Source organism: Cricetulus griseus, chromosome 4, assembly GCF_003668045.3.
Source record: "Cricetulus griseus strain 17A/GY chromosome 4, alternate assembly CriGri-PICRH-1.0, whole genome shotgun sequence".
Taxonomy (NCBI): domain Eukaryota; kingdom Metazoa; phylum Chordata; class Mammalia; order Rodentia; family Cricetidae; genus Cricetulus; species Cricetulus griseus.
Window position 1 is genome coordinate 132,752,183 of NC_048597.1, and position 20,116 is coordinate 132,772,298.

The following is a 20,116-nucleotide window of genomic DNA, read 5'->3' on the forward strand; positions in this document are numbered from 1 at the left end:
GGTGTACCTGAGCCCCCACTTACTCAAGTGAGATGTTTCTGTGTGTTTCCCCAGCATGGTCTTGACCCCTTTGCTCATCACTTCTCCCTCTCTACGACTGGATTCCAGGAGTTTGGTCAGTGCTTAGCTGTGAATTTCTGCTTCTGCTTCTGCTTCTGTTTCTGCTTCCATCAGCTGCTGGATGAAGGCTCTATGATGGCATTTAAGATAGTCATCAATTTGTTTTTTGGAGGAGAGTGTTTATGGTAGCTTCGCTACTATTGCTCAGATTCTTAGGGTCATCCTTGTGGATTCCTTGGAATTTATCTAGTGTCAGGTTTTATTTGTTAAGCCCATGTCTTTGCCTATATATGTATCTCCTTTGCTCTCCTTCTCTGTTGTTTCCCCAACTCAGCCTTTCTGATACCTCATGATCTCATCTCTCCTCGCCTTCTCCCCTTCTGTTTTGCCTACCTCCCTTGCACTCTGCCAATGCTCCCAATTTACTCAAGATATCTTGTCCCTTTCCTCTTCTTGGGAGGGCCATATATGTCTCTCCTAGGGTACTCCTTGTTTTTCATCATCTCTGGGGTTGTGGATTATAGGCTTGTTATTTTTTGCTCTATGTCTAATATGCATTTATCAGTGAGTGCATACCATGTTTATCTTTCTGAGACTGGGTGACCTCACTCAGAATGGTTTCTTCTAGTTCCATCCTTTTGCCTGTGAAATTCAAGATGTCATTTTTTTTTTACACTGGGTAGTACTCCATTGTGTAAATGTACCACATTTTCTTTATCCATTCTTTGGTTGAGGGGCATGAAGGTTGCTTTCAGGTTCTGGCTACTACAAATAATGCATCAATGAACATATCTGAACAGAAGCCCTTGTTGTACGAATGTACATCCTCTGGGTGTCGCATACACCCAAAGTGAAATTGCTGGGTCTTGATATAAATTGATTTCCATTTTCATGACAAACCACCATACTGATTTCCAAAATAGCTGTACAAGTTTTCATTCCCACCAGCAAAGGAGCAGTGTTCCCCTTTCTCCACATGCTCTCCAGCATAAGCTGTCATTGGTGTTTTTTATTTTAGCCATTCTGACAGGTATAAGATGGTATCTCAGACTTTTTTGATTTGCATTTCCCTGATGGATAAGGATGTTCAGCAATTCTTAAGTGCCTTTTGGCCATTTGATATTCCTTTGTTGAGAATTCTCTATTTAGATCTCTACCCCATTTAAATTGTATTATTTGGTATTTTGGTTGCAGGTAGAGCAAGATCTACCACCATGTACAAAAATTAAGTCCAGATGGATCAAAGACCTCAAAATAAATACAACCACACTGAAACTCTTAGAAGAGAAAGTGGGAAATACCCTTGAACTCATGGGCACAGGAGACTACTTCCTAAACATAACATGAGTAGCACAGACACTGAGCTCAACAATTAATAAATGATATCTCCTGAAACTGAGAGACTTCTGTAAGGCAAAGGACACAGTCAACAAGACAAAAGTGGCATCCTACAGAATGGGAAAAGATCTTCACCAACCACACATCAGACAGAGGGCTGATTTTCAAAATATACAAAGAATTCAAGAAACTAATCACTAAAACACCAAATAATCCAATTAAAAAGTGGGGTATGGAACTGAATACAGAATTCTCAATAGAGGAATCTAAAATGGCTGAAAGAGACATAAGAAAGCGTTCAACATCCTTAGCCATCAGGGAAATGCAAATCAAAAAAAAACTCTGAGATATCATCTCAGACGTGTCAGAATGGCTAAAATCAAAAACACCAATGATAGTTTATGCTGGAGAGGATGTGGAGAAAGGGGAACACTCCTCCTTTGCTGGTGTAAGTGCAAACTTGTACAACCACTTTGGAATTCAGTATGGCAGGTTCTCAGGAAAATGGGAATCAGTCTACCTCAAGATCCAGCAATTCCACACTTAAGAATATACCCAAAGAATGTACATTTGTACAAAAAGGACTTCTGTTCAACTATGTTCATAGCAGCATCATTTGTAATACCCAGAACCTGGAAGCAACCTAGATGCCCCTCAGCAGAAGAATGGATAAAGAAAATGTGGTACAATGACACAATGGACTACTACTCAGCAGAAAATAACAATGGAATCTTGAAATTTTCAGGAAAATGGATGGTACTAGAAGAAACCATTCTGAGCGAGATAACCCAATCACAAAAAGACAAACATGGTATGTCCTCACATGTATTTGGATTTTAGACACAGACTAAAGGAATACCAGCCTACAATCCACACTGCCAGAGAAACTAGGAAACAAAGAGGACCCTAAGAGAGACATACATAGTCCCCTGGAGAAGGGGAAAGGGACAAGATCTCCTGAGCAAATTGGGAGCAAGGGAGGTGGGTGGAGGGAGCTAGAAGAATGGGAAGGGGAGAAGAGGAGGGATGCAGAGGACTTAAGGGAGCAGAAAGGTTGAGTTGGGGGAAGAATAGAAGAAAACAAGAAAGAAGATACCTTAATAGAGGGAGACATTTTAGGTTTACAGAGAAATTAGGCACTAGGGAAAGGTCTGGAGATCTACAAAGATGACACCAATTAACAATCTAAGCAACATAGGAGAGGCTACCTTAAATGTCCTCCCTCGATAATGAGATTGATGACTGTCTTATATGCCATCCTATAGCCTCCATCCAGCAGCTGGTGGAAGTAGAAACAGACACCCACAACTAATCACTGAACTGAACTGGAATCCAGTTACAGAGAAGAACGAGTGATGGGCAAAGGGGTCTAAACCAGGCTGGTGAAACCAACAGAAACAGCTGAACTGAACAATGGGGAGCTCTTGATCTCCAGACTGATAGCTGGGATACCAGCATGGGACTGATCCAGACCCCAGGAACATGGGTGTCAGTGACTAGACCTTGGAAATCTGCGGAACCTCCTGTAGTAGTTCAGTATTTATCCCTAGCATAGGTGTGGACCTTAGGAGCCCAATCCACATAAAAGGATACTCCCTGAGCCAAGACTTACAGGAGTGAGCCTAGGCCCTATCCCAAAGGATATGATAGACTCTGATGGCCCCCTATGGAAGGCCTCACCCTCCCTGGGGAGCAGAAAGGATATGTGATAGGCAGGGTATTAGTTGGGGGAGGAGGTGGTAGGGAAGGGGGGAGGGAGTGGGAACTAGGATTGACATGTAAAACAATTTTGTTTATAATTCAAATAAAAAAATAAAAGAAGAAGAAGCCATCCTGAGTGAGGTAACCAAGTCACAGAAAGACACACATGGTGTGTACTCACTCATATATGGATATTAACCATAGAGCAAAGGATTACCAGCCTACAATCCACACCTCCAGATAAGCCAAGAAACAAAGAGGACCCTAAGGGAGACACGCATGCCCCCCCAAGAAGGGGAAAAGGACAAGATCTCTTGAGTAAATTGGATGACAGTTGTGTAGATTGATCTACCTGTGGGACTCCTACCAGTGAGAGAAGATGCTGTTCATAATGCTTTAGTTGGCTTTTTGGAACCTATTCCTCATACTAGGTTGCCTTGTCAGCCTTAATACAAGGCAGTAGGGCACTTAGTCCTACCACAACTTGAGATGGCATGCTTTGTTGACACCCATGGAAGGCCTGCCTCTTTCTGAAAAGAAACAGAGGAGGAATGGATTGTGGTGTGTGGGCATCAGAAGGCAGGTGTTTGGAGGGAATGGGATGAGAGGAGGGAGGAAAAACTGTGGTCTTGATGTAAAATAAATAGATATATTAAAATGAAAATAAAAAAGCAGGGTGAGAGCAAGTCATACTGAGCAAAGCAGTAAACAGCACCTCTCAACGGCCTTTGCAACAACTGGTGCCTCCAGCCATGCTCCTGCCCTGTTTGAGTTCCTGTCCTGGCTTCCTTCATTGGTGAACCACGATGTGGTTATGTAAGGCATGTAAATCCTTTCCATTCCAACTTGCTTTTGGTCTTGGTGTTTCATAACACCTTGAAAACAGTCTACAGCTTGATCTGGATCTGATGTTGTTGTGGTTGTCCTGCACAGAACTGGAGATCTTCCTGTTCTATGAACTTGCTCATCTCATCAAACTCACCTCTTCTGACACCCTCATCAGCAGTGATCTTATATATACATTGTAACTTTACATTTGTTTTTTTTTTTAAATGATTTTCTCTAATTCCAAATAGGTCTCTTCAGTTATAAGAATACCTTCAGTTAGAGACAGGCATTAAGTTTTGTAGGGGAAGCTGTAGCCATGCCTACTTAGGGGCCGGCTACAGGTGTGCCTGACCACGCTTTGTGAGGGCATGGTCAGAGTGACGTAGTGTGACTGCATTTGCTCTTTCGGTTTCACTTTGGTACTTGCTGTACAGACTGCTACCATGCCGGCTGGCTAGGTCGCTCTGTAAGTAAGGCTTTTCCCTATTAAATACCCTTATATTTCTACCTGACTCCATATTGGTAATTTCCCACTATAAAGTTTTTTCCACTTGTGGGTCTCATTTTCCAATTTTGTTTCTGTTCAGTGGGAGAGCGTTAGTTATTTATGTTAGCTCTGCACTTTTTCAACAAGAAGTACTGCAGTGACTTCACTAATATGCTTTGTTGCCCCTCAAATGATGAACCTCTTTTTATATTTCAAGGACATGATGCCTTGGAAAAAACTCATAATAAGCTTCTCTTCAATGACATAGCATTGTACTTTGATTTTTAGAGTAAGTCAAAGCAAATCATTACTTCTGTATCAATCCACATCCTCAAAAATTTCCTTCAAAATGATGTTGTTACCTTATTTGGGTTTATGTTCTGGTCCCTGATATTTTACAAGTTAATTTAAAAATATAGATAAAAATTTTCTTCTCAGTTTATAGGAACTGAGCCTGAGCTAGAAGCTTGAGATTTAATAATTCATTTACACTGATTTATTAAAACAATGCTATGTGTATGTCTAATGTTTAATATGCACAGGTCAATAAGATGCTATTGCATGACTTCTCTAAAGGGACATAAAAGTAATATTTATCCACATTAAATAAACTATATAGTCAAAAATAGACAAAGCCAATATTCCAGCAAGTTCAAATGTTATTTTATTACAGTTACTTGCAGGACCAAATCCAACAGCACTGTTCATCAAATTCCTTATCTGTCTGGCTAGAGCATTATTACAATCCTACAAGCAAATATTGGTTCAAGCAGCCTATGGTCTTCATAAAATTAAATTGGAGGGAACTTGTATGGTTTTGTGTGTTCTTCTGTGCTCCTAATTAGGGGTTTCACTGCTCTTGGGAAACACCATAGTCATGAGAAAGGAGATTCTTTTCATATAGGCTGGCATAAAAATACATAGGGACAGCTTGCTATAAGATGGAGTCTAATTCTGTGAACTCTACAGTTCCTCTTGTGTTGTGGTAACTCCCAACCATAATATTATTTTCATTGCTACTTCATAGCAATACTTTTGCTTCTGTTATGAATTACAATATAAATATCTGATATGCAATAATTCTGATATGAAAACTCTGTAAAAGAGTTGTTCAACCCACAAAGGGATTGAAGCCCACGGGTTGAGAATCTTTGATCTAGAGGGTTCATCCTACTGTACCTCACATCTTTTGCTGTCTATTTATTACTTTCAAACCCCCTCCTTTATCTTGTTTCCTGAACCTCTGATGGAGAGGTATGTTTTCATCTACTCCTGAATAGAGTAGAACACTGAATATTAGAACAATAACACAGGCCACAGCAATGTATACTTTGAATTAGAATGAAATGGAAACTCATCCCCAGACCATAGCTGAATTATCAGGTGAAAGTCTAGTATGTTAATTATCACAACAATCCACATGACCTAGATAATGAAAATCCTCCTTTAATGTGTTTAAACTATCTGTGGTTTTGGTTTTGTTATCTGGGCTAAAAGCACAGCACCTAATGCCAACAAATACTTGGTTTCTAGCTAGCATCACTGGGGAAAAAATCAATATTTGTAAAGACATTCTTTCAAGATACTCTTTCTTCTTTTGTGCTGTCTCTTGATTTAGCATGGGTGTGCTTTCATGTATATATTTTAATGCCTTGGCTGTAATGAATATGAATACATTCAACACCTCCTGTCTGGATTAGCAGGGCCAGTGAATACAAGAATCATACCAAATTCCAGAGAAAAATAAGACTTTAGTAACATAAAGTTTTCAGAATTGGTGTGCAAGGTGTTATAAGTATTGCCAGACCAGAAAGGCCAACTGAGTATGTACCTAATTGTCTAGCTATTTGGGATATATGATCACAAGTGATTTCTATATAACCATCCTCTACTTATGGGTAGATAGTAGTCCCCATTTCTTTTTTTTTTGTAAGTGAATTTAAATGCACTTTATTTTCAGACAACCTACATGATATGTTCTTTCTTGAAAAAAAAATGTCTCCACTCCAATTAAATCATGGTCAAAATAAAAGCTCCAGATGACATGATCCCATTTGTCCTAAGCCCTAGTGTTGTATGGATTGCAAGCAGCAGCCAGCTATGGTGACAGGTAACAGATCCAATTTGTTACTGCAAAACAAGGAGACCACATTAAGAGCCACCCTCAGCTTGAGGGTGGCTTTCCTACCATATACATGTACTCCCCAATTCAATCTGGACTGCCACAAAGACAGGCAGGAAGTGCAGAGAGCATTTTCTTTTGCATCCTAGTGCAAACCAGAAGAACAACCACAAACTGTTCAAGGTATATCAGTGGATGCAGGTAGGCTCCATTTCTATAATAGGCCTTTTGTTTCTCAGTTGATTTAGTTTATGTTACCAAATTTGGGGTAACAGCCTGTGCAAGAATAAGACAAGTTCTGCCACATGTCCATAATAATCCAATTAAAAGAGACAAATTAATAATAAAAAGGAGGAAAAAGATATTTATTCAATACATCCACAATGGGAAGAAATACAATGAGACTCATTGTCCCCTAAAGTCTTCTTCTGGATCCTAAAATGAGGTTGAGGTCTAAATATTAGCTAACAAATAAGCATAACTGAACAGTTAGGCTAAGATACTTTCCCTTGCCATCAATATCTCAGTCCCATATCCCTTCTACAAGTTCATCTGATGTTAGCTCTTTGTTCACCAACCAAACCAGAAACACTGCAGCAGTCTCAATAATACATTCTGTGGTTCTGCCTCTTATATTTTTTGAGATTACAATATAATCACGTAATTCTTTCCCCTTCTCTTTCCTCCTTCTGATTCCTGACCTGTACTCCCTAGCTCTCTCAAAAAATGCACAGTCTCTACCTTGAACAAAAATCTATAGGCAACTAATAGAATGCTGAGAGCAGGAGAAACAGTCTTCCCCTAGGAACAGCACACTGATTAATTATCAAATACTACATTGTCTTCCTGAAAACATACATACAAGTAACATACATAATGATGAAAGTAGAACACTTAACTGCAGTCTGAGGAATATGGACATGAAAGAAGATATGCGGAACACATTAAAACATATATTAAAACATGAAATTTAAATAGATCTCCTAATTAACACATTGATATAGGTATGATGGGGTGTTTGAATTTACTAAAATTTCAGTGTTATGTTGCCATGTCTTTGAAATGGAGGTGATGAGAAAATATAAGGAAAAGCAAATAAGGTAAATATGACCTCTTGGGTTAGGACACCAGACATTTTTAATTTCTTCCATCTACATAGTTGGTCTTTAAGGACCTACACTCCTGGGATCTTAGTGAAATTAACATTAAGTGTCTAATAAGAAGCTTTAGATATTAAACTGCCGGGGGTCTGGAGTCAGCCAGGGATACAGGTGTTGGCCAGTGAAATATTACCTTAAAAGCTCTGCAAAATCAGGAAAGAATAGGTTCATCTTCAGCTAGAGATTGCCCTGTCTTTCAGGAGTCCCAGATTCTGTCCTGTGTGAGCAAGGGCTGAGTGCTGCTTTCTTTCGCATTGTGTGGGATGCTGAAGATCACTCTTCATGAAGACATTCAAGTAATGCGCAGTGCAGTATTTAATGATTGGACATGCGGTCAGGTGTTTTATAACAGATTTATCGCAGGGAATCAGTGAGGAAATTGCATTTGAAAGATTCTGAGAGACAGGTCTTCTGAGAGGATCCTGTCCTTTTAATCATGCATTGTAATTTTCATTCAGCTTTCTTTCATTCTGCTAGGAATCTATTACCTATCTTCAGCGGATCCAGGGTCATTTTCTTCCAAAATAGAAATATGTTTCTTCTCAAATACGTTGACTGTCTTAATTAAGTTTTTAATATTACTACCTCTGGTGGTGGAAGCAAATGTTTGGACTAGTTAGTACATTAGGTCTCAAAGGCTTCAATAGCAAATTACTACATATTGGATAGATTGTTCACAATATTCTGCTAGCAGTTGTGGAATGTTAAATATGTTAAATAGATGGGGGCAGCCAAGTCTATTCCCAAAATACATTGACATTTGTGTGTAGTCTTTGTGTATATTGATGTGGTCTTTTCTCTTTATGTCACTCTGATAATTTTCTATCCTTATAAAACCATATTTTGTGTTGGATAAGAACATGAACTGTTGGACAAATTCTAAATTGACTCTTCATTATTGGCTTTGTCCTTGTGCAATCTTGGTCTAAATTACTGAGGATAAATTATGTAACAAATGAAATATGGGATAAACATGGCTCTGTCCCAAACAATTTCAGTCTTCTTATTCTCTGTGTTGTCTGGCCTTACCACTGTGAAGACATGTGAGGAATCTGGGAAGAGAACTGAAAATGCAGTAAACATCAACTGCCATTTTCATTATGCCAATTTTGGATCTAGCTGTGAACAATATTTTAAACAAAAATCACAGAGAGATAAGTGCCATGCAGGGAACATGGCTTAGTGTGTAAAGGTATTTATAACATAGGTGGGACAATATCAAGACCCATATAAAAGCTGGAAAAAGTAGTGCACATATGTATAATCCTAGTACAAATATTAGGAAATGAGAGGTGGTTGCAGGAAATGTTCTCATAGAGTCCTGGTCCAGATATCCTGCTATGCTGCATTATAAAAACAGCAAATAAACTCTTTTTTATTTACTTACTTTTATTTAAATAACATTTTTAGTCTATTTTACAGATGAACAACAGTTTCCCCTCCCTCCAGTCACCACCCCCAAATCCCCATCCACTACTCTTCAGTCTCCATTCAAAAAAGGGCAGGCTTCCCATGGCCTTGAACAAAGCATGGCACATGAAGTTGAGGCAGGGCCTAACTCCTCCCCTTGTGTCAAGGCTGGGTCAGGTAATCCAACATGGGGAACAGGTTCCCAAAAGCCAGCTAAGCACCAGGGACAGATCCTGATATCACTTCTAGGAGGCTTACAAACTCAGCCACACAACTTTCACACACATGCAGAGTTTCTAGGTCAGTCCCTTGAGACCCAGAAAGACAAACATGGTATGTACTCACTCATAAGTGGATAATAGCATCAAAGAGACTTTATCTCAAGCAATCAGGAGCAAAAATCAATGTCTAAGTCTTTCCTTTGCTTTTAATAAATGGATCATACCATGCATGTGAAATGCCTCCAACAGGCTAGAGTTTGAAAACTTGCTTTACAGCCAATGGCAGTATCTGGGGAGATTGCAAAACCTTTAGATGGTCAATGAAGTGACATAGAAATTTTATAGCCAAGACTCACTTTCATCTGTGTACCAACTGGTGAACACACTGGGCTGCTATGGAGTTACAAACCACGATCACACAGATGACCCTGGTAAAACCCAGTTATTCACCAAATGAAAGATAAAGATATGAACATGGAACAGCAGTGGGGAAGGAAGAGGGGAGGTGACAGGGTGAAAGGGAGATGTGAGGGGATGAGAGTAATCAGAATGCATTTATATAGACAAATAAAGTCGTCAAAAATAAATTTAACTAACAAAAGAAAGATGAAATACTATAAAGACATGTTAAAATTTTGACTATTCCTTCTCAACAACACAGCTAACATTCAGTAAGACAATAGTGATTAACATAATTTTATTATCCTGGTGTATTATGCTATTGCTTTTTCTTATTAAGAATTAATTAATTAGATTTTAATTTTGTTCCATTTTTCCTCAAAGATTGACAAGAAACACGGAACCCCAAAACCTAACATTTGTGTTACAATTCCTTCTTCTGGGATTTACAGATGATCCAGAAATTCAGTCTCTCATCTTCAGCCTCTTCTTGTTCATATACTTGGTCACACTACTGGGAAACCTGCTCATAATTCTAGGTATAAGTTTTGAGTCCCACCTCCATACTCCCATGTACTTCTTCCTCTCCAACTTGTCCTTTAATGACATCAGTTTCAGCACAGCCACAGTCATCAAGATGCTGATGAACATCCAAGCAAATGATCAGAGCATCACCTACACAGGCTGCCTCACACAGCTCTTCTTTGTACTTGTTTTTGCATACTTTGAAAATTTTCTCCTTACAGTGATGGCCTATGACCGCTATATAGCTATATGTCACCCTTTGAAGTATAGTATCATTATGAATCCTAATTTTTGTTTTCTACTTTCACTGATCTCTCTGTTCATTAGTATTACGGATGCCCTGATTCATACTCTCATGGTACAACGGCTGACCTTCTGCACAGATCTTGAAATCCCCCACTTCTTCTGTGAACTTGATCAGGTCATCAAGCTGTCTTGTTCAGACACCCACATTGATAACATTGTGGTCTTTGTTGCAACTTGTGTATTTGGTGGCATTCCTCTTTGTGGAATCATTTATTCTTATTATCACATTGTGGCTGCAGTCTTGAGGATAGCTACACTGGAGGGAAAGTACAAAGCCTTTTCTACCTGTGGGGCTCACTTGTCCGTGGTTTCCTTATTTTATGGGGCTAGTTCTATGGTATTTATCAGTTCTGCAATGAGTGCCTCACCAAAAAAATCTGCAGTAGCTTCAGTGATGTACTCTGTGCTTCCTCAGATGATGAACCCTTTTATCTACAGTTTAAGGAACAAGGACATGAAAGTTGCTATACGAAATCTTTTAAGTAGGATTGTGTCACTTGAATAATGTGTCCTTTGTTTAGAGTTTGCATGTCTAGAATTAGTCAAAATGACTAGATTTCTAGTAAAGTACAACTTCTGAGACTTCCATTACTATATTTTTCTAAAATCATGCTTCAAAAAATTGATCATGTGTGTTTTTTTCTTCCTCCATTTTTTATTTAAATTAGAAACAAGATTGTTTTACATGTCAATCCCAGTTCCCTCTCCCTCCCCTATTCTCCTACCCCCACTAACACTCTACCTGTCCCATACCCTTTCTGCTCCCCAGGGAGAATGAGGTCTTACATGGGGAGGAATCTTCAGAGTCTGTCATATCCTTTGGGATAGGGTCTAGGCCATCCCCCGTGTGTCTAGGCTGAGGGAGTATCCCTCTGTGTGAAACAGGCTTCCAAAGTCCATCCCTATGCTAGGGATAAGTACTGATCTACTATAAGAGGCCTCATCGATTTCTGAGACCTCCTCACTGACATCCACATTCATATGGTCTGGATCAGTTCCATGCTGGTTTCCCAGTGATCAGTCTGGGGGATAAGAGCTCCCACTTGTTCAGGTCAGCTGTTTCTGTGGGTTTCAACAGCCTGGTCTGGACCCCTTTGCTCATCACTCCTCCCTCTCTGCAACTGGATTCCAGGAGTTCAGTTCAGTGTTTAGCTGTGGGTGTCTGCTTCTACTTCCATCAGCTGCTGGATGAAGCCTCTAGGATGGCATATAAGTTAGTCATCAATCTCATTATCAGAGGAGGGCATTTATGTAGCCTCGCCTCTGTTACTTAGATTGTTAGTTGGTGTTATCCTTGTAGATCGCTCTCGAAACCTAAAAGCCCCGACACAGTTTTATCCGGTAAAGCAAATGACTAGAGGTCTTGGGACTGACCATGTCCTCATTTTTCATCAGTTATTATTTCATGCATATATGTATTTGAATAAACATATATATACTCAAAATAACCTATTGAGTCCATATAATGTTACCTATGTGTATGTTTTCGAAATTGACCACTTGACATTGAACAATCAATCAGTGTGTTCTCTGGGCAGAACCACCTCTCTTCTTCCCAGCTTTACTCTTTGTGTAGGATTTAGGCCTTATGGGCATTCCCCTATGTAGTTTGGCATGATCATTGGTATCTTCTTTATCCAAATCAAGTTTGGATGGTCACCTAATGAATATAGCTTCTGATATTACTAAGAGACCAAATATCACAGCAGAAAACATGTATAGTTTAAAGAACTTTTCTCATCTGATCTGACACTACTCCTTCCAAGAGCCAAGACAACTGGTAAAAATCCCAATTCCAAGCATAAAAAGGCTTCATTTAAGCTGTTGGCCAGATCTAAGAGATTCCCAAAACATATAAACTTTTGCTTTTGCCTTTGCTTGCTCCACAGAGGTGAAAGTTAAGTCCCTATTGCCGTAGTTACCATGAAGTTCAGACATAAGACTTAGAGGGTCCTGAGCTGGAAATTATCTGAATTCCTGGATGCTGAGGATTCGCTTTCATAGTACCAGAAAGCACCATGCAAGCTTTCAAAGTCGGTAGGTGACCCACAGTCCTACCATGCTGAGTCACATGAACCACAACAACTACCAAAATGGCAGGGGAAGTCTTGTGGCTCAAATACCTTGGTGGTGATTAGCATATCTAACTGGATTTAAAACCTGTTCAACAAGAGGGGAACCATGCCTAATAAAGGAAACCTAGCCAACTTCTTAGTGATGTCAACTAATAGAAATGCAGAATTATGGGGCCCAGTCACAATAGATACACTTACAAAACAGCCCTCTATCTAAGGCTCAGAGAACATTACAGAAGAGGTGGAAGAATGATTGTCAAAGCAAGAGGATCAGGGAGTTTACTGTAAGATTTACTCTGCTAGCAGTATTAGAAGCTACATCCATAAAGTTGAACTAATATGACTGCACAAATGAAAGCTGAACAGAAGAAACTCCAGTAGACACGCCAAAGTAGTTGGGGAAAAGTCCAAGAGGCCTCAATCCTTCACAAAGAACTATAATCAACTGGAGAGTGCTAAGAGTATGCAAAAATGTCTATCTCAGGAATGGAATACCAATTGGATACCCAATTCCAAGTGGTTGGCCTTGAAAACATACATACAAGTAAGATTATATGGACTGAACATGTTATATTTAGGAATATATGTGTATACCCATAAACATATACACATGCAGTAACAATTGATGAAAACAAAGGTTACTTGTCTGCACAAAACATGGTCTCCCCCTAAGGAAAATAGGAGACACCTTATTCTTGATCTGAATATAAGTGTTCATGGCATAGCAATAACATACCCTGAATAACATGTCTTTTGGGCGCAGTACCTTGCAGCTCCCTACAGTTCCCCCTTTTTGTTTTAATATTACAGGAGTAGCAGTATCTATCTGTTGTCAGATTTCAGTTATCTCTGTCTTGGGTTCAACCCCAGTGTCCCTATCTTACCCATCAAAGAGTCACTGTGTCGCCCTCACAGGCTCATGTCTTAGGTTGAAGGGAACACATGTATGCTTATTCACTCAGCAAGAGGGTAGGTGCCCGTCATTGAGCATGACTGATTCAGATACGCATCACTCACTCAGCAAGGGCGAGACAGACATCTATTTGTCTGTCAGCATGGATAACCATGCTTGAAGAGATTGTCCTGCTTCCACAGCAGCAAAGGCCTGTACCAACATGACAGCTTGGGATTTTTGCGACTTCCTGATCCTGCATAGGCACCACAGGCAAACAAAAATGGCTAACAGCATCATGGAAAACATAACCCCTACTCCAGCCCATTCCTTAACTAACTAAAGGCTTGCTTAAGGGTAGTTAAGAGGGTATTAACAGTGGGCAGGCTCAGGCGTGTAACATTCACGGCAACAATCTGTTGTGTTAGGGTGTCTATCAGGTTCTCGAACTGTTGACTCCAATTTCCCTGAAGGTAGGCACTCAGCTGCCAACTCAGGTTGCTGTTCTCCGTGAAATTGTTGGCTATCCTGGAGGTGATACACAAAGAAGAAAAGGAATGAATGCATCCTATGGAAGTTAAGGTTACTAAATCATCCACCTGTTCCTGCAACAGGTCCACTCTTTGGTTCACAGTTAGAATGCCAGCTATTAAGTGGCCATCAATAGATCTTAAGGTAGTTAATGTTGTAGCTGTTTTTTCCACAATGTCATTGACAGTCTCAGCTGATTGGACCTGAGCAGCCATGGCAATGGCAGCAGTCATAGCCGCTGCTGCAGAAAGGGTAATGGCAGTAACCAATGCTGCAGTTATGCCAAAATCCCGTTTTGTTCTGATGATTTCCGTAATGGGAAACGTTCCTGTATCCACTTTGACCGGAATAGGAACATACATAGGAATCCTCATCACTACTGCTGTAGTAGCAGAACCATTCCAACATTGACTAGCAATGCAGGAGACATCAGTCGAATTGCACAAGATCACTTCTTTTGTAGCATTAGTAGCATTCGAGAGCAGAAAGAAAAAAGGAGCTTTTAAGCATACTGGACTAGCTGGAACAGTGAGTTTATTCAAATGTATTGAAAGATTCTTAAGAGAAGGTCCCTTCTCATCCCTTGTACCAGAAATATTAAGAGGTCTTATGCAGAGATTCTGGAGAACCGCAAAAGGTTCAAGAGAAGTAAATGCTCCACGCTCGTTGGAGAGTACCCATTGAAACCATGGCCAGGTATTTTTACTGCCTGTTCTTTGGGAACCTCCTTGAGTTAGGTTATACTGGTACTTGCCAAGAGGGGGAGTAAATTCAAAGCCTGGAGCTATCTGTTTAAGTTTGTGGTCTGGACTCTGGCAGGGTGTCCAACGAGGAGGATAGCCTCGATTGGGTACACAATAAGGCAAGACTTGTCGAGCAGTGGAGTTCTCTTGACTAAAGCATGAATTTGAGGGTTGGAGCCCCTCCATCAGCATCAGAAATGTAGTGATATTTACATCTTTGGTTCCATTTGTACCAGTGCCGGAGCCAGAACTAGTGCCTGTACTAAACTGAGTCAGGGCTTCAGTGAGCATAGCACTCGAGATCTGGTTATGAGTAAGGGGTTATGAGTAAGCCAATTGCCAACAGAACCATTCTTCAACCAAATGCATGGGTTAGAATTATTAATAAGGGAGAAGCATAATGCTCCATGGAGAGAAATATTAGTGGCTGAATACTGGGCAGTGTCAGGGTCTAAATTGACACAAGGCAAGCCCAATTCACAACTAGTAGAAAAGAAAACAGGCAAAACTTTAGATGTGCTATGAACAGGCAAGGGAATTGGCCACACTTTCGCTATGGCCCATAGGATTTGTTCTCTGGCCTGGATCAGCCACGGTGTTGTCAAGGTCAGCAGCAGGATCAATATCGGAGGCTTCATCTTGTTTGTTGCACCTCCTCGTTAGTCTCTCTGGAATCCACACCGGGTCTTGCTGATCCTGAGGGAAAACACAAACAGAACTTCTCGCCCATGCTAACACCGGGTCCGGTCCATGCCATAGACCCGTAAGGATATCTTTCCATCTTACGTAGCCCTTCTGAGCAGGTGCCTGAGTCTGGTGCCTATCAGCAGCAGAAAGGCCTTGAGAATCCAAATTTAAAAAATTCAGAGTAAAGAGAGCCAAGGATAGTTGTTCCTTTGGTGTTCTACCATGGCCTATTCCCCCTTTTGGTTTTAATAAACATTCTTTCAATGTGTGATGGGCTCTTTCAACTATTCCTTGTCCTTGGGGATTATAAGGTAGGCCATGGTTTAATTGGACTTCCATCTGTTTACAGAAGGAGGTAAAAGATTGAGCTGTATAAGCAGGACCATTGTCAGTCTTTAATTGCTGAGGTTTTCCCCAGGCAGCCCACGCCTCAAGGCAATGTCCAATGACATTGCGAGCCTTTTCCCCACTCATAGGGGTGGCATGGATGATGCCTGAACAGGTATCCACAGACACATGGATATATTTAAGAGTTCCAAATCCTGAAAAATGAGTTACGTCTATTTGCCAGATCTTCAAGGGCAATAACTCTCTGGGATTGACCCCCAGGCTAGGGGGGTGCAAAAAGGTTATACACTGTTGACAATTCAATACTATCTGTCTAGCCTCTGTTCGAGATAGCTGAAACCTTTGCTGTAAAGTTTTTGCAGATACATGGAATTGTTTGTGAAATTGCTGTGCTCACTCTATAGGGGAAGTGAAAAATACATATTCCCCTCTAGTATAGTGATCTACAATCTCATTGCCTTTTGATAGAGGTCCAGGCAAGTTGGTATGAGCTCTAATATGTTGTATAAAAAATTTCTGATCGCGATGCCAGATCAACTTTTGCAACTCCTGTAAGAGTTTGCAAACTGTACTATTAGGTTTGATAGGTCCTGCAACCTCCAGGGCCTTAACAGCATTCACAACATATGCCGAATCAGAAATCAGATTAAAGGAGAACGGGCAATTTCTAAACACTTCAAGAACAATTTTACATTCAATAATCTGGGGGGAGCCAGGCTGATATTGAAATTGCACTGGATCCTGATGCTCTATCATATAGGCTCCACAGCCCGTCTTGGATCCATCAGTGAAAATATTTGTGGCTCCAGCAATAGGAGCTGCTGCAGTCATTTTAGGAAAAATGACTGGATGTTCTTTAAAAAATGACATTAGAGGGTGTTTTGGATAATGATTATCTATTTCTCCTGAAAATCCACATCGCAGAATGGCCCAATCATCCACAGTTCCACAAAGTATCTTAACTTGTTGAGCAGTATAAGGGATTATGATCTTATTCGGTAGTCTCCCAAAATATTGAATGCATTGCTGTATCCCATTTTGAGCCAAGTCAGCAACTGCTGCAGGATAGTATTCAATAGTTTTTCCTGGGGAGGATTTAGAATAAATCCATAGTAACGGATCATCTTGCTGTAGGCTGGGAGAATGTTGGAAGCACACACAAAAGAATATCCATATTTTCTATTAGCCGTTTAAGGCTGGCATTTTGTAATTCTGTCTCCACTTTCTTTAAAGCTTCTCTGGCTTCAGCGGTTAACTGCCTAGATGAATCTGATGCTGAATCACCATTGAGAATATTATACAATGGTTTCAACTCATAATTAGGTAATTTTAAATAACACCTTATCCAATTTATATCTCCCAACAACTTCTGAAAATCATTAAGAGTTTTTAAATTATCTTTTCTAATCTCTATCTTTTGTGGAATAATTGTATGAGGGAGAATTTTAGCCCCTAGATAGTTAATAACAGTGTCCTTTTGTACCTTTTCTGAGGCTATGACTAAATTATGCATCTCAAGCAATTTTACCAATTTTGTATATGCCTTATTGAGTGTTTTATCATCTTTGGCAGCCAATAAAATATCATCCATATAATGAACACATCTAATCTTTGGAAAGTCCACTCTCAAAGGAACAATGGCTTCTGCTACAAACAACTGACACATAGTAGGACTATTGGCCATCCCCTGTGGCAACACTATCCATTCATATCTTAGATCAGGTTGTTCATGATTACAAGAGGGCAGCGTAAATGCAAAACACCCTGAATCCTTGGCACACAAAAGTATGGAAAAGAAACAATCTTCAATATCTATAGAGATGATAGGCCATGATGCAGGTAAAGAAGTTAAAAGTGGAAGACCACGTTGTACAGGGCCCATAATTTGCATCTTCTGATTAATAGCTCTAAGATCGTGAAGCAGTCTCCATTTACCAGATTTTTTCTTAATGACAAAAATACATGGAGATACAGAGGCTTTTATATGCCCCAGATCCAGCTGCTCCTGCACTAGAGTCCTAGCAGCTTCCAGTTTTTCAGAGGAAAGTGGCCACTGAGGAACCCATCCCGGCTCCTCTGTTTTCCAGGTAATAGGAATACCTCCCTCAGTGGCCCCTAAGAAAAACCCAGACCTAGATTCTTAGGTCTCGGTTGTGGAATAATAGGACTGGTACGACCCTGCAGATGTTTCCCGTGGCCTCGACCTGGGACGTATCCCATTCGTTTCATGATATCTTGAGATGTTTCTGAGTATTCATTTGTGAGTTTAAAACCCATATCCTTTAACAAATCTCTTCCCCATAATGAAATTGGTAAGTCTAACACATAAGGCTGCATGGTCCCTGAATGCCCTTCCTGATCTTTCCAAGGCAATTGTCTAGCATTCATATCAGGAGCCTTAGCATAACCCAAACCTTGTAAAGTTTGAGAAGAAACCTGTATAGGCCAGCCAGAGGGCCAATCTTTGGTGGCAATGATGCTCTTATCAGCTATAGAATCTAGTAAGACTAGGATTTTCTTACCATTCACAATTAACTCAAGGGTCGGACATTGATCAAGATCTAAAGCTAGGAAAGTTAAGTTTGATCCAGTGGAACCAAAGCTTCCCTCTCCTCTCTCTCTGGCTTGTGCTGGATACTTGTCATGCAAACTTGGCAAAAGCAGTAGCTGTGCTATCCTGTCTCCAGGAGAAATGGCTGTAATCCTCTAGGAGATTCTACCATGATCTTTGCTACACCCATGTAATCAGGATCTATAACTCCAGGATATACTCGTAAACCTTTCAATGCTGCAGATGATCTTCCTATAAGCAAGCCTACTGTGCCAGGCTCAAGGGGTCCCTTAAAATCAGTGTCAACGAGCTGGACCCCCATTCTGGGAGTTAATACGAGTCTGGTGGTGGAGCGTAAATCCAGCCCCGTGGAGCCTGTAGTGGCTCTCCTTGGTCCCTCAGATGACGAAGAGAGGGCCAGGTTTCCGGACTCTGCTCCTGGTTCTGATCCTCCATGGCCCCATATATTTGTGGGCCCTGGGGTCGTGGGCCCCATCGTCCGTTTTTTGGACGGGCTCCTCCATACCCCTGAACAAGAGGCTGTCCACTGATGTCTTTTACTGATCTACAATCCTTAGCCCAATGATTTCCTTTTCTACATCTAGGACATAAGCCAGGGCGCAGGGCAGAGTTATTGACTTTAGTGTTTCCTCCCTCGGGGCATTGCTTTCTCAAATGCCCTTGCTTGCTGCATTTGAAGCAAGCTCCTGAACTTCCTCCTTTCTTAGTCACTTGCATCACAGCAGCTGCTAGGCCAGCATTAGTTAGCGGACCCCCTAACTCCCTACAGACTTTCATCCAGACTTCAAGGCCTTTACCCATATATGGAGTTATTGCAGCCCTACACTCCTTTGTACATTGTTCATAAATCAGCTGTTTGATCAAAGGCATAGCAGCATCTGGATCCCCAAACACTCATCCTGCAGATTCTACCATTCTTGCCACAAAGTCTGAAAAGGGTTCCATAGGACCTTGTAATATCTTTGTAAGATTTCCACTGACCTCACCTTTGTTAGGCAGAGATCTCCAAGCCCTAATGGCTATTTGATTAATATGATCATACACTTGAGGAGGATATCCTGTTTGTTGCTGTGCAAAACGTCCTTGACCAAGAAGCATATCCACATCCCAGTATTGATTACCAGCCACGCGATTAATCGCACCTTGATCATTGGCAAACTCAATTTGGAAAGCTCTCCAATCCAAATATTGTCCTGGTGATAAACAAGCTCTTACCAAATTCATCCAATCACTAGGTGTCATACAGAAGCGATTGAGTGCTTCTACCTGGGCAATTGTAAAAGATGCCATTACCCCATAGGTGCCTACTGACTCTGCCAGAGCTTTGACTATTTTAAAGTCAATCGATTCATGATATCTCTGTTGGTTACCATCTGTAAAAAACTGGATAAGCCAGTGGTCGAGTAACCTGAAATTGGTGCAGCCGTATCTGATGGGAATGACAAAAGTCATAAAGCCAACATAGCTGATTGACAAAGATCTGGCAAAGCTAAGCCACATGATTGCCATCATGACCATCTTTCACTTTTGGTTTTGATATCTGTGTGTTGCAAGCTTGCTGGGGCTTTATAGTATTTGTATAACTTGGGGATATTAGATTGATGGGAAATTTCTTATGAATCATTTATGCCTTCTCCCAGAAGTACTGCTTCTAAGGTCCCCCAGGAAAGTCCTGAGAATAATATCCTCCCAATTTTAAAGGTATATCCTC

The 20,116-nt window shown here is 40.6% G+C and overlaps 1 protein-coding gene and 1 non-coding gene across 2 annotated transcripts; one reads left to right on the forward strand and one right to left on the reverse strand.

The window, feature by feature from the left end:
* Positions 1-6,607: 6,607 nt before the first annotated feature.
* LOC113831877 lies at positions 6,608-6,737 on the reverse strand. Its single transcript, XR_003484642.1, has one exon. It is a non-coding gene; the product is annotated as a small nucleolar RNA SNORA31 (small nucleolar RNA).
* A 1,287-nt stretch (positions 6,738-8,024) lies between these two features.
* Positions 8,025-11,062, forward strand: LOC100762883 (olfactory receptor 7G2). Its single transcript, XM_027411629.2, has 2 exons — positions 8,025-8,029; positions 10,111-11,062. The coding sequence occupies exons 1-2, from the start codon at positions 8,025-8,027 to the stop codon at positions 11,060-11,062; spliced, it is 957 nt and encodes a 318-aa protein (XP_027267430.1).
* The last annotated feature ends 9,054 nt before the right edge of the window (positions 11,063-20,116 follow it).